The sequence below is a fragment of the Aotus nancymaae genome, unplaced genomic scaffold, assembly GCF_030222135.1.
Source record: "Aotus nancymaae isolate 86718 unplaced genomic scaffold, 86718_ANA_hifiasm-v0.15.2.pri h1tg000040l, whole genome shotgun sequence".
Lineage (NCBI taxonomy): Eukaryota > Metazoa > Chordata > Mammalia > Primates > Aotidae > Aotus > Aotus nancymaae.
In genome coordinates, this window is record NW_026988454.1 from 119,444,979 (window position 1) to 119,459,118 (window position 14,140).

The 14,140-nt window shown below is 40.8% G+C and overlaps 1 protein-coding gene across 6 annotated transcripts in view; it reads right to left on the reverse strand.

Annotated features, from left to right (window-relative positions):
* Positions 1-8,100, reverse strand: part of UBR2 (ubiquitin protein ligase E3 component n-recognin 2) — a 124,817-nt gene extending 116,717 nt beyond the window's left edge. For all 6 annotated transcript variants that reach the window (XM_064361042.1, XM_064361041.1, XM_064361039.1 and 3 more), the window contains exon 1: positions 7,660-8,100. In XM_064361042.1, coding sequence (XP_064217112.1) covers positions 7,660-7,737 — 78 coding nt within the window. In that variant the 5' untranslated portion in view covers positions 7,738-8,100. The remainder of the gene's footprint in view (positions 1-7,659) is intronic.
* Positions 8,101-14,140: the final 6,040 nt, after the last annotated feature.

A 14,140-nucleotide genomic window follows, 5' to 3' on the forward strand; every position in this document is an offset into this window, starting at 1 on the left:
TAGCATTTCTTCCCTGGTGGTCTAGTGGTTAGGAAAACAAGAAAAGAAAAAGTAAAAAACAAAAACAAAAACAAAACAAAACAAAAAAGCAGCAGCATTTCTTAGGAGACAATCCTACAGGTTTTAAGTATTCTTCCCTTTAGAGTGACTGAATCAAAATTTTATATATAATACACATCCTTTAAATTCAGTAATTATAAAGAGGACAAGTTTAAAAAAAAAAAAGAAAAAGAAAAAGCAGAGTCCTCAACAAGCATACTAGAATTTCATTCTTCAAGCTAAAAGGCATCTTTGTTGGCCTCAAAGGTAAATGTCTCAGTTTTCACCCACTATCAGCAAACCAAAACAAGAATGAAGGTAGTCAAATTTTCCTAAGAAATTATTCTCTCTTTTTTTTTTTTTTTTTTTTTTTTTGAGACAGAGTCTCCCACTGTCACCTAGACTAGAGTGTAGTGTTGTGATCTCGGCTCACTGCAACCTCTGCCTCCCGGGTTCAAGCAATTCTCCTTCCTCAGCCTCCTGAGTAGCTGGGACTACAGGTGTGTGCCACCAAGCCTGGCTAATTTTTGTATTTTTAGTAGAAATGGGGTTTCACCATGTTAGCCAGGCTTGTCTCAAACTCCTGACCTCAGGTGATCCACCCAATTCGGCCTCCCAAAGTGCTGGGATTCAATTTACTCTTTATGAATGAAAAATTAAGCAATAAGACCAAAATAATTCACCTCCATGTTCCTGGAAAGTTAAGTGCTTCAGACTATTTTAATTTACAACATATTGAAAGATTTTATTTAAAAAAGTTTCTGTTTTTCTTATATTTTATGTTCCCATTCCTGTAAAACTTCACAGTTGTAGAATTGCAATAGAGGGAGAATGAAAGTTTTCTTTAGAAAAGATTCTAAAAAAAATTATGTAGTCTAGTGGTTGTAACAAGAAAGCAAATTTGTTCATAGATTTCTTCAACAAAAATTCAGAAGCTAATATCAGCTTCTGGTTAAGGAAAAAAAAAATCAGCTGGGTCCCATGGCTCACGCCTGTAATCCCTGCACTTTGGGAGGCCAAGGTGGGTGGCTCATGTGAGTTCAGGAGTTCGAGACCAGCTTGGGCAATATGGCAAAACTCTGTCTCTACTAAAAATAAAAGAAAATTAGCTGGACATGGTGGTGCATACCTATAGTCCCAGCTACTCAGGAGGCTGAGGTTGAAGGATCACCTGAGCCCAGGAGGCTGAGGCTTCAATGAGACATGATCACGCCACTGCATTTCAGCCTGGGTGACAGAGTGAGATCACGTCTCAAAAAAAAAAAAAAAAAAAATCTAGCCACTTTATATAAAAATATTATTAGTAAAACAAGCAAGTACTTCATTCTTTATTACATATTATTATAATTATTAACATGACTTAAAAGTCTGGTTCAAGAAAGGCATGCATATGCCCCCCTCCTTTAAAATCTTTACTACTGCTGGGTGCAGTGGCTCACGCCTGTAATTCCAGCACTTTGGGAGGCCGAGGTGGGCAGATCACTTGAAGCTAGGAGTTTGAGACCGGCATGGCCTACATGGTAAAACCCCCATCTCTATTAAAAATAGAAAAATTAGCTGAGAGTGGTGGCAGGCACCTGTAATCCCAGCTACTTGGGAGGCTGAGGCAAGAGAATCGCTTGAACTTAGGAGTTGGAGGTTCCAGTGAGCTGAGAATGGCACCACTGCACTCCTGCCTGGAGGACAGAGTGAGACTCCGTCTCAAAAACAAAAATTAAAACTTTACTACCATTATATGAAAAATTAACAATCACCTAAAAGATTTGGGCTCTATTATAAGCACTTCAACCTGATTAAACATACATACTTAACATAAAAGGCAAAAAAAATTTATGACTGTCTTTCAGAAGTAGCTTACACATTTCCCCCAAAGAATAAAATCTATAGCTTTTCATATTAGTTCTCACTGACATATGCTAACTGCAACTGTTTCTTCAACACAAAAAATTATTGTGATTTCCAGTTTGGTTGGCATTTTAATTTGTCTTTATTTCAGACACTTGTGTCTGTCACACCCATGTGACACAAGAGAAGTAATAAGCATTCACTATTCACTATCTTACTAGAAGTCCCTCGTAAGGGAAGTAAAGAAACTGTCAACTCATTCCTCTAAAGTAAACATGTTATGACAGTGTTTCCAGGAGCTTTCCTTTTATTGAATGCTAAATTTAAGCCTTGGGATAGAAAGCAAGTACAATAAACACAAAAAATGAAAGAATCCCTAGAGGTTAGCCTTTTATTACACTCTCCAATTATTGTTCTATACTCAATTAAAATTGTATCCTTTAACCACTTTTGGTTTTGCTTTCAAACAAGGAGAAGCAACATGTAAGTTAATCAAAAAACAACTAGCACTCATAATCATAAAAACACTACTGCTCAATTGGGAGTTTTGGGAAACATGTTGAGAAAAAATTTAAACAAATTATATTAAGAGCTCTGCAAATGAAAGAGTGTATTTACAAATAAAAATAATATAGAGATTTAATAGGCCAAAAGACTAATTGAAAATGAGCAAAGAAGATACAAAAATGGCCAATAAGCTCATAAAAAGATGTTCAACATCATGAGTCATGAGGGGAATGCAAATCAAAACCACAATGAGAAAACACAACACCCAAAAGAATGGCTGTAATCAAAACACAGGCAAAAACAAGTGTTGGCAAGGATGTGGAAAAATCTGAACCCCCATACACTACTGGTGGAATGCAAAACAATGCAGCCGCTTTGGAAAACTCTGGCTGTTCCTCAAAAGAGTTAACATATGACCCACCAATTTCACTCCTAGGTGTATATATACTTGAGAGAAACAAAAACATAGGTCACCATAAAAATTTGTACAAGGATGTTCATAACTTGATTCATGACACCCAAAAAGTAGAAACAATCCAAATAATTCACCAACTGATAAATGGATAAATAAAACACGGTTAATCTATACAAAGGAATGTCATGTCATTTGGCAATTAAAAAAGAAAGAATTACTGATACAGGTTGAGCATTCCTAATCTGAAAATGTGAAATCCAAAATGATCCAAAATCTGAAATTTTTTGAGTGCCCACATGATGCTCAAAGGTCACGCTCAAGGAAGTCCTCATTGGAACATTTGGATTTCGGACTAGGGAGGCTCAACTGGTATAACTGCAAATATTTTAAAATCCAAAAAATCCAAAATCCAACACACTTCTGGTGGCAAGCATAACGATACTCAACCTGTATATGGTATAACATGGAAAAACCTTTAAAAGATTATCCTAAGAGAAAGAAGTCAGCCACAAATGATAATATGTTGGATTCTATTTACATAAAATATCTAGAATAGACCAGGTGCGGTGGCTCACACTTGTAATCCCAGCCCTTCGGGAGGCTGAGGCAGGTGGATCACGAGGTCAGGAGTGTGAGACCAGCCTGGCCAATATGGTGAAACCCCATCTCTACTAAAAAATACAAAAATTAGGCTGGGCACAGTGGCTCACACCTGTAATCCCAGCACTTTGAGAGGCCGAGGCAGGCAGATCACCTGAGGTCAGCAATTCAAGACTAGCCTGGCCGACATGGTGAAACCCTGTCTCCACTAAAAATAAAAATTAGCTGGGTGTGATGGCATGTGCCTGTAGTCCCAGCTACTCGGGTGGCTGAGGCAGGAGAATCACTTGAGCCCGGGAGGCAGAGGTTGTAGTGAGCCGAGATTGCAGCACTGCACTCCAGCCTAGGCGACAGAGACTCTGTCTCAAAAAAAACGAAAACAAAACAAAACAAAAATTAGCTGAGCATGGTGGTGTGTGCCTGTAGTCCCAGCTACTCAGGCGGCTGAGGCAGAAGAATCACTTGAACCTGAGAGGAAGAGGCTGCAGTCAGCTGAGATCACGCCACTGCACTCCAGCCTGGGTGACAGAGTGAGACTGTCTAATTAGACCTCAGGAGTTTAGGTGAAAATGGGGAGTGACTGCTAATGAGTACAGGATTTCTTTATTGGGGTGATAAAAATGTCCTAAAATTGATCATAGTGGTGGTTGCACAACTCGGAATATACTAAAAATCACTGAATTGAATTGTACAGTATGTGAGTTACATCTCAATAAAACTGCTTAAAAAATGCAAAGAAAAGATAACCAATACAGACCTAAAACTCTACATAAAACAAATTCATATTTATTTTATTAAATGTTTTTTCTGGAGACAGGGTTTTACTCTATCACCCAGGATGGAGTACAGTGGCATGATCATAGCTCACTGTAACTTCAAACTCCTAGGCTCAAGCTATCCTCTCCACTTAGCCTTCTGAGTAGCTAGGACTGTAAGTTCATGCCACCACACCTAGCTTTTTTTTTCTTTTCTTCAAGTAGAGACAGGGTCTAGCTATGTTGCCCAGGCTAGTCTCAAACTCTCAGACTCAAGTAGTCCTCCTACCTCAACCTTCAAAGTAACTGGGATTACTGGCATGAGCCAGTGCTCCCAACTTACATTTCTTTTACACTCAGGGAAAAACAACATATTTACTTTTTTGTTGTTGTTGTTGAGATGGAGTCTTGCTCTGTCACCCAGGCTAGAGTGCAGTGGTATAATCTCGGCTCACTGCAACCTCAGCCTCCTGGGTTCAAGTGATTCTCTTGCCTTAGCCTCCTGAGTAGCCAGGATTACAGGGGTGTGCCACCTTACAGGGGTGTGCCACCTTGCCCGCCTAATCTCTGTAGTTTTAGTAGAGACAGGATTTCACCATGTTGGCCAGGCTGGTCTCAATCTCCTGACCTCAAGTGATCCACCCGCCTCAGCCTCCCAAAGTGCTGGGATTACAAGCATGAGCCACCACCACATCTAGCACATTTACTTTGAAAACCATAATCACCCATTGGAACACACTATAACCATATGTAATATGGAATGTAAACAGTCAAGAAGTCATACTTACAGAATCAATTCTAACAAGAAAAGAGAAGACTGAGAAGAGAGGGCCACTGCAATATCCTAAACTTATAAATATTTAAGAGTCAGCTTAGATGCTTTTCTTTATGAGGCATACTAGCTAGAATGGATGGGATCACAAAAAGATCTTCCTCCTCATAACGGGCATAAGAAAAGTGGTGTGTAAATGAAATGTGGAAAGGATGACACTAGTGCTCGTTAGGTGATTTTAAATGGAAGCGATTCTAACAAATTATCAACCACAGAGGTCTAAAGCCTGCAATCACTGTTTTCTCTACTTGTTTCTCTTCCCTAAAATTTATTTTCAGCCTAAGAGAAAACTTTATTAATTTAATTTGTGACAAAAAGCTGAAGCCTAAGCTGAAAAAACAGTTTTAAGTGTTTGGTGTTTTAACTTAATTAGACAGCAAAGCCCTCACAAAGTAAGGCAAGATTAAGGTTATATAGCTGAAGGAATTTTATATTTTAATATTCCTTTTCGAGGTCAGAGGATCCCTAGAGCCTAGGAGGTGGAGGTCAGGGCTGAAGTGAGCTATGATCATGTCACTGCCCTTTAGCCTGGACAATAGTGCAAGACCCTATCCCTTACCACCGCCCCCCCAAAAAAAGTGAGTTTGCATCTTCTTTATTTGAAAGTATTTTGTTGGCCTTCAGACTAAACTTAAAAAATCGTATTGTTCGGAAAGGCATTTAAAAGTAAATAGGGTAACAGGTAGCTCCGAGCGTGATGTTCACAAACTCAAATTAAGTCAAAATTAATAATTTTTGTCATATTTCCCTTGAAAATTCTGTTTGAGAATTTCACTGAACAAGAACTAGGAGCACTGGCCTCCAGCAATAGTTTTATAACCAGTTTCCTCAGGAGCCTCAACAAACTGGAGAACCTCTAATTACCTGATAGTTTGCACTTTTAGAATGGGATAATGGAATCTGTACTCTGTATCACTGGGCCGAGACAAGGAAGTCAGTGAGAGAAAAACCTATGACAGTACTTTGAGGTAAATAACAGATTAGGATACCAATTAGAAGAGGAGAGCAAACAGCTGTCATTATTTCACAGTTTACACTACTTTCACTTTCTTTTTTCAAATCTCTGATAAATGAAAGGCAGAAATTCCTTAAGTTATGCAATATTAAGTAGGAAGTAAATGAAAACAGACCTAGACTCAACAAGTAAGTAGACTGAAAAAAACACGCCCAAGGCCGGGCACAGTGGGTCACGCCTGTGATCCCAGCACTTTGAGAGGCCCAGGCGGGCGGATCACCTGAGGTTGGGAGTTCGAGACCAGCCTGACCAACATGGAGAAACCCCATCTCTACTAAAAATACAAAATTAGCCGGGCATGGTGGCACATGCCTGTAATCCCAGCTGCTTGAGAGGCAGAGGCAGGAGAATCGCTTGAACCCAGGAGGCATAGGTTGTGGTGAGCAGAGATTGAGCCATTGCACTCCTGCCTGGGTGACAGAGAAAGACTGAGTCTCAAAAAACAACAACAACAAAAAACAAACCTACACCCAAACAAGCAAAAATTCAGCATTCAACACTATTTCTTTAAACTTTTCATTCCTACTCCTGACATTTCTTTCTACCCGGACTTAATGTCCTCACCGATTCACACAAAATAACTACTCACTGATTAACAGCTCCACAATGCCCCTAATCCCAAATTTTGTTCGTAGCATTCAGATTGCTGGCTTTTGTTCACGGGTCACTCCCTTCCTAGCAGCCTTTTTAATTAGAGGTCTTAGAGGTGGGGCCCAAGCTGTTTTGGTCCATTCATAATCACTCTGGACAATCTCTTCTAATGGGTCTTCCCTGTCCTTGGGGAAAGAGGCCGTCCAGTTTATTATTTGACAACTCTGCTATTTACACTGCATATTCATATTACAGTTTTCATGCAATACTGTGTTTGAATGGTTTTACGTTTGGAGCATAACTGTTCTACTACACTGTGGACAATTCTCGAGTTTAGCTTATACGGGATTTGTTGAAAGATGCTCTATCAACGTTATATAACATTTGTTCTCCATCCAATTACCCCTAACCCCTAGAAAAAATATTTTAAAAATTTCCCAGCCTCCACGACTACTTCCTCATACTCAGTAAACTTTTCACACATGCATCAACATTGTCAACTAACCAAACAGGTGGGAAAAAAAAAAAAAAAGCACTGAGAGGGGTAATGAAGGGTAGTGTTGTTTGCCTGCTTGGTGTCTGAGGCAGTCCCAAAAACAAAGTAGGGGCTGGGTTAGGGTGGCATGTTTAGGCGGAGGAGCACACTGCTCTGCTTATCTCAGGAAAAGCAATCAACTAGATGAAGTAGGGGGGTTATACCAAAAACACAAAAAGCGTCTCTTCTCTTCTCAGAGCTGATATAAAGGGCAAAGGCCCATGTGTTGGAGACTTAATGGGAGGCTGGGGAAAAGGAGGTATGATGGAAGAGCCGTGGGTTCTACTGGGCGAAAAGGGAAAGTAAAAGTGGTTAGTGCACAGAGCACCTCTGGGGGCTGTTGAAAATGGAAAGAGGTGGGCAGGATCGGTGGCCTCCCCAGGCTGTTACCCCACAAGGCGAGGTCCGGCACAGCTGTTACCCCAAGTCTGGGCCGGGCTGCTCCAGGGACGTCCAGGAGTCGGTTCCTCCCCGCGGGCGCGGCCTGCGAGGGCCGGATGTACCCGCCCGGGTCCCGGCACTCACCCCCGCAGTCTCCTCGGCCGAACATTCCAGCAAACTCCGGTCGATGGCCTGCACCTCTGGCTCCAGCTCCGACGCCATCTTCTCTCCTCCTCCTTCCCAGCGCTACCGCCGCCCGGAGAGCTGCAGCCTCACCTCGGCCCCGGCGGCCTCGACCGTCACCGCCACTCACTGCCCCAGGCAGTCAGTCCCGGAGCCGTCTAAGTGGCTGCAGGTGGAGCAGGAGAGGGAGAGAAGGGTGACGTGAACCGGAAAGGAGGGACAGCAGCCTCCTGTGCTCCCTCCCAGGTTGAGCTCCCAAGAGTCAAATCACTGGCTTGTCCCTGACCCAGGGAAGGACACAGAAAACCCCAGGCCTGACACTCTCGCTAGCTGGCCACTACCGCGTCCTGCACCGGGAAAGGGGCAATAACACCCAGGAGGCGAAGCAGAGCGTTCTGGGTACTGTAGTCGTCCCCAGCAAGACAGGCAAAGAGGTGGCGCCCTAAATACGGTGCCCCCTCGAACGCATTATGGGAGTTGTAGTTCATTCCCAGGGGGCGCTGGATTAAATGACAGATAAGCGGGCGGGGCTTTTCTGCCCAACGAGAATCATGGGAAGAGAGTCGTGGAAAGTAGCGCCCCCTGGAAAAAAAGCCGAAGAGCAAGATACTTAGGGGAATTGTTTTTATTCCCTGAATCACGGGTTTGTTCCTTTTTGTATCTCCAGCTTCAAGAACACTGCCTGGCACGTGGTAGACCCTCAAGGACTTGCCAGTCCGGCTTAGGACAGGCACTTAAGTACTTGTCAAAGGAATGAATGAATTACGTTCCATTCCTGTAGTTCTATGTTCTGTCATCCATCCAACCCTCATCTTTTATACGAGTAATGGAGGTGAACATTACCCAGGTTTTTGAAGGTTTAAAACATGTTTTTTAAAAATTTTCACATTTTGGCCTCCCAAAGTGCTAGGCCAAGGTGGGCAGATCACAAGGTCAGGAGATCTAGACCATCCTGGCTAACACGGTGAAACCCCGTGTCTACTAAAAATACAAAAAAAAATTTACCTGGGTATGGTGGCACACGCCTGTAGTCCCAGCTACTCAGGAGGCTGAGGCAGGAGAATCGCTTAAACCCAGGAGGCGGAGGTTACAGTAAGCCGAGATCGTGCCACTGCACTCCAGGCTGAACCACAGAGTGAGACTTTGTCTCAAAAAAAAAAAAAAAAAAAAAGTCAAACACTTTAGTGATGACCACTTATAAACTTTATCACAAATCTTGCTGCAAAGGAAAAAGAGTCTATTAGGCCAATTCAAAGATTTGCTTTTGATAGAGACATTTGATTTCTATAGATAGACCAAGCTTGGTGGCTCATGCCTGTAATCCCAGCTCTTTGGGAGACCCAGGAGTTTGAGATCAGTCTGGACAACATAGTGAGACCCTCGTATCTGATAAAAATAAAAAAAATTAGCCGGGCATGGTGATGCGCCTGTAGTCCCAGCTACTCAGTAAGCTAAGATGGGAGGATTGCTTGAGCCCAGGCAGTTGAGGCCATAGTGAGCTGTGATCAGCCCACTGCACTCTAGCCTGGGTGACACAGGTGAGACCCTGTATCAAAAAAGAAAAAAAAAAAAAAGGAAATAGGTAAATATTGTTAGACTAGCTATCAAAGAAAACTATGTTTGGTTAAAGGTAATTAGACTCTTAACTGACAGTGGGTGACTAGGCTTCTTAGAACAAGTCTTCTATCTCTAGAGTTTGTCAGAAAATGGCTTACACTTTTTGTCAAGTAGATTGTAAATTACATGTAGGGGGGAAAAGTTCAAAGCCAGACCAGGTTCAGGACATGTTTATGTTGTTTTGGGATTTTTTAAAAAAAATCAATACTATGATATTAACCAGTTTTTTAAAAAAGGAAATAAGGAATTATCTGTAGCCCTGTAACCTCACAATCCAATTATGCCTTATTATAACTTTTTAAAATAAAGGTAATATGTGTATAACATCAGAAATTCAAACTCAAAAAGAATGTTTCAAAAAAGGAAAATTGAAAACTTCTTATTCCTCTTACCCCAAGTTCCTCTCCCCAAAGAAAATAATTTTTAACACTTTCTCATGATTCTGTCCAGAAAAATGTATGCACATATCTACACAGATATCTATAATGAGATAACTTGAAATATTATTCTATGTACTTTTTTTTCTTTTCACCCAACTTCCTTGCACTGATCCACTCAGGACAGAGTCAACCTGGAGGAAAACTGGGATTGTCCCAGCCTGGAAGCAAAAACAACATCTCTTGAGGGGTCCTAACATAGAATTTAAGTCATTAATATAAACTGTAAATGCAATTTCTGTTCTTAGTATTATTTGCTTCCTAACATTATTTATTTCATGCCGAGCATGGTGGCTTACACCTGTAATCCCAAAACTTTGGGAGGCCAAGTTGGGAGGATAACTTGAGGCCAGGAGTTTGAGAACAGCCTGAGCAACATAGCAAGACCCTATCTCTATGAAATAGTTTAAAAATTAGCCGAGCATGGTGGCCCATGCCTGTAGTCCTAGCTACTTTGGGAGGCTGAGGGAGGAATGATCACTTAAGCCTAGGAGTTCAAGGCTGCAGGCTGTAGTGAGCTATGATTGTATCACTGCACTGTAGCCTGGGTGACAGAATGAGAACCTGAATCTAAAAAAAAAAAAAAAAAGGGATTGTTTCCTTTTCGCGTCATAATTATGAATTTGGAGATCATCTTCACTTAGCGTTAGCAGTGGGAATCTCCATGTATTAATACTTTCAAAGTATTTTTTCTGCAAGGCCAGACATTCTAGAAAACATCATATACTCAGGACCAGATACTCTAGGAGTATCCCGTATTGAGGATCAATTGTAAGTTAGTTTCTAGGCTTGAGGATTCCCTAATAGTATTAACTCAGTTGTGTGCCATTTCTCTGTCTATAATTTTTCTTTTGTTTGTTTTGAGATGGAATCTCACATTGTTGCCCTGGTTGGAGTGCATTGGTGTGATCTTGGCTCACTGCAACCTCTGCCTCCTGGGTTCAAGCGATTCTCCTGCCCCGTAGCTTCCCAAGTAGCTGGGATTAGATGCATTGGTGGTATAGTGGTGAGCATAGCTACCTTTCAAGTAGCTGGGATTACAGACATGTGCCATCATGCCTGGCTCATTTTTGTATTTTTAGTAGAAATGGGGTTTTACCATGTTGGTCAGGCTGGCCTTGAACTCCTGACCTCAGGTGATCCACCTGTCTCAGCCTCCCAAAGTGCTGGAATGACAGGTGTGAGCCACCGCACTGGCCTGTCTATAAATTTTTAAGGAGAATTCTTTTTCCTACTCAGAGTCAAGGTAAAAAGCTTCTTTGTCATTTTTCTATGCCAGTTGGTGGTTTTTTTTTTTTTCCTAGTCTACCTTTTCACTGATACTACATTCCTTTGAAAGCCCTGGCTTTATGTAGGGGATCTCAATTTCAATTCTAATGTTTCTTTGACCCAGGATCTTGTTTTCTGTTCCCATGGGGGCATTAAAAACTAAGCCCCAACTTCCAGTTAAATGCGGCAGATTGAATACCTCATGACAGCAAAGGGAGAAAAAAGAACAGAAGAGAGGATGACAGCACCAAAATCTGGTGGAAAGCAAGTGGTTGAGAAGTAACTAATAGAATGCTGAAACCTAGGCTAGCAGTAGAGGCACTAAGCGTCAAGCTAATTAATATGCAGAATCCTGAAAGACTTAAACATTTAAGTCCTGAAAGACTTAAACATTTGAGGCACCATGTAACTCTGAAAGTGGGTAAAGATAATGCTAAAAGCAAGTTTATTGTTAGAAAGTCTGTATAGCAAGAAGTTAGATCTCCTCATTTCCTTCTCTGGAAGAAGACTGGAGCTTTACCCTCTAGACTGGCTACACTTGAAGGCCTTTTGATTGGGCGATATCAGACACAGCTGAGGACAGGGATACCGCACTTCATTCAAGAGAGGTGAATCAAAGTCTACATACTGAACAGGGATAACCTAGCCTGTTTCCTCATTTGGCTCTGAGAACCTTAGTGGCCAGGCTTATACCTCTCAGGCAAGAGTTTGGGAGGGTCTTTTCCAGAGAGGTAGACTATCCCCCACCCCCCAAAAAATCTGTGGAGGGTAAGACCCCAACAAAATGGTATAGTCGGTTTACCCCACCCATGCATAAAACTTCTAATCATATTTTTAGTAAGCCATTCTTAAATATGAATAGACAGGCAGTTGTGTACAGATATTTAAGCAAAGCTTATGAAGGAGAGACTAAAACAAAAATGACCAAGGAAGAAACAGACACAAGTTAGAAAGTTGGAAAGAACTTTTACAAATGTTAATGAAATTATTGGAGGAGATAAGCAAGGATTTTATATCCAAGAAAGAAGTACAGGAGGGTAGGGAAAAAAAGGTGTTGTTTTTTTTTTTTTAGAAAATGTTTTGCTCTGTCACCAAGAACTTTCATTCAATATTTAAAAAAAAATTTTTTTGGAGATGGAGCCTCATTCTGTCACCCAGGCTGCACTGCAACCTCCACTTCCCAGGTTCAAGTAATTCTCCCCTTCCCTTCCCAGGTTCAAGTGATTCTCCACTTCCCAGGTTCAAGTGATTCTCCTGTCTCAGCCTCCTGAGTAGCTGGGATTACAGGCACCTGCCACCACATCCTTTTTTTTTTGTTTGTTTTGTTTTTTTTTAGTAGAGACAGGGCTTCATTATGTTGGCCAGGCTGGTCTGGAGCTCCTGATCTCAAGTGATCTGCCCGCATTGGCCTCTCAAAGTGCTGGGATTACAGGTGTTAGCCACTGCGCTCAGCCATCATTCAGTATTATTTAAATCACCTGAAACGTTGGAAAGAGCCACTGAATTCATTAATAAGGTTAAATACATTATAATGCATTCATATAATGGAATACTATGCAGCCATTAAAAATAATGAAGCATTGGCCAGGCACGGTGGCTCATGCCTGCAATCCCAGCACTTTGGGAGGCTGAGACAGGCAGATAGCCTGAGGTCAGGAATTGAAGACCAGGCTGTCCAACATGGTGAAACCTTGTCTCTACGAAAAATGTAAAAATTAGCCAGGTGTGGTGGCACATGCCTGTAATCCCAGCTACTTGGAAGGCCGAGGTAGGAGAATTGCTTGAACCCAGGAGGCGGAGGTTTTGGTGAGCTGAGATCACACCATTGTACTACAGCCTGGGCAACAAGAACAAAACTCCATCTCAAAAAAATAAATAAATAAAATCTATCTTTCTAGATTTTGTGATGTCTATGATATTTTTGTTAGCTTTTAAAATTTTGTAATTTGTTGTGATTTCTTATTGTAAATAAATATTCATTTTCATACCAATTTCATATTTGCAATTTTCTATTTTACTTTTAAAAAGAGGACCCTCAAACTATATAAGCTTCAGGCCCCACAAGACCTGGATCCATTCCTGCCTGATACACAGCTGACATTCTCAAAGCTCTTTTCACTTTCACTTTGGAATTTCCAGTCTCCATATCCTTAAGATTCCCTTCATCCCTCCTGTGCTGAAGCTTTAGTTTACTGGATCCTACGTCTCCTTGGCTTCTTCATTCTTGAATTCATCCTTCTTTTGGTGGTTCATATATTCCAATAGCTTCCCAAGAAAGGTTACATAAGAAATGCATTTTTTAATTTCTTGCAACCATGCAAGATTTTTATTCTGTTCTCCTGCTTGATTGTTTGCCTGAGTATAGAATTCTAGGTTGAAAATAATTTTCCTTCAGAATTTTGAAGGCATTTCCCAATTGTCTTCTGGCTTCCAGTATTGCTATTGAGAAATCTAAAGACATTCTGATTTCTGATCTTTTATTTGTGATCTGTTTTTTTTAATCTCTAGAAACATAAAGATCTTTTTATCCCTAGAGTTCTGAAATTTCATGATAATGTGACTTAATTTCCATCTGTTAGTTATGGGTACTAAGTTCGCCCTTTTGATCTGAAAACCTATGTTTTTAAGGTTAAGGAAATTTTAAAGAATTAATTTTAAAAACAATGTTCTCTGTTTTTCTCTTTTCTGTCTTCCTCGAACTCCCAGGCTAGTCTTCTATTTTTCTTTTCTCTTCTATTTCCACCTCTTCGTCTCTTTTTTCTGGGAAATATCCTGGACTCTATCATCAATCCTTTTAATGAGTTTTTCACCTTTTCTTTACATTTTTAGTCTCTAAGAACTCAGTTTTTTTCATTGACTATTTTCTGAAACAATATATTTTTCTTATTTTAAAGTTTCAATATCTTAACTCTCTGAATATTTCAAATATAGGTGTGGAGATTTTTGTGTGTGGTGGTGGTGGTGTTGTGTTGTTGAAGTTTTCTTTTCTCCTGCAAAGTTTCTGTTTTATTCTGGTTTCTTTTTTTCTGTTAGTTTTGGTCTCTTTCACATCAGAGACTGCAATCTGTTGGTTCATTTTTAAGAATGAGAAACTAACAACCTGATGAAATGCTCTGAAA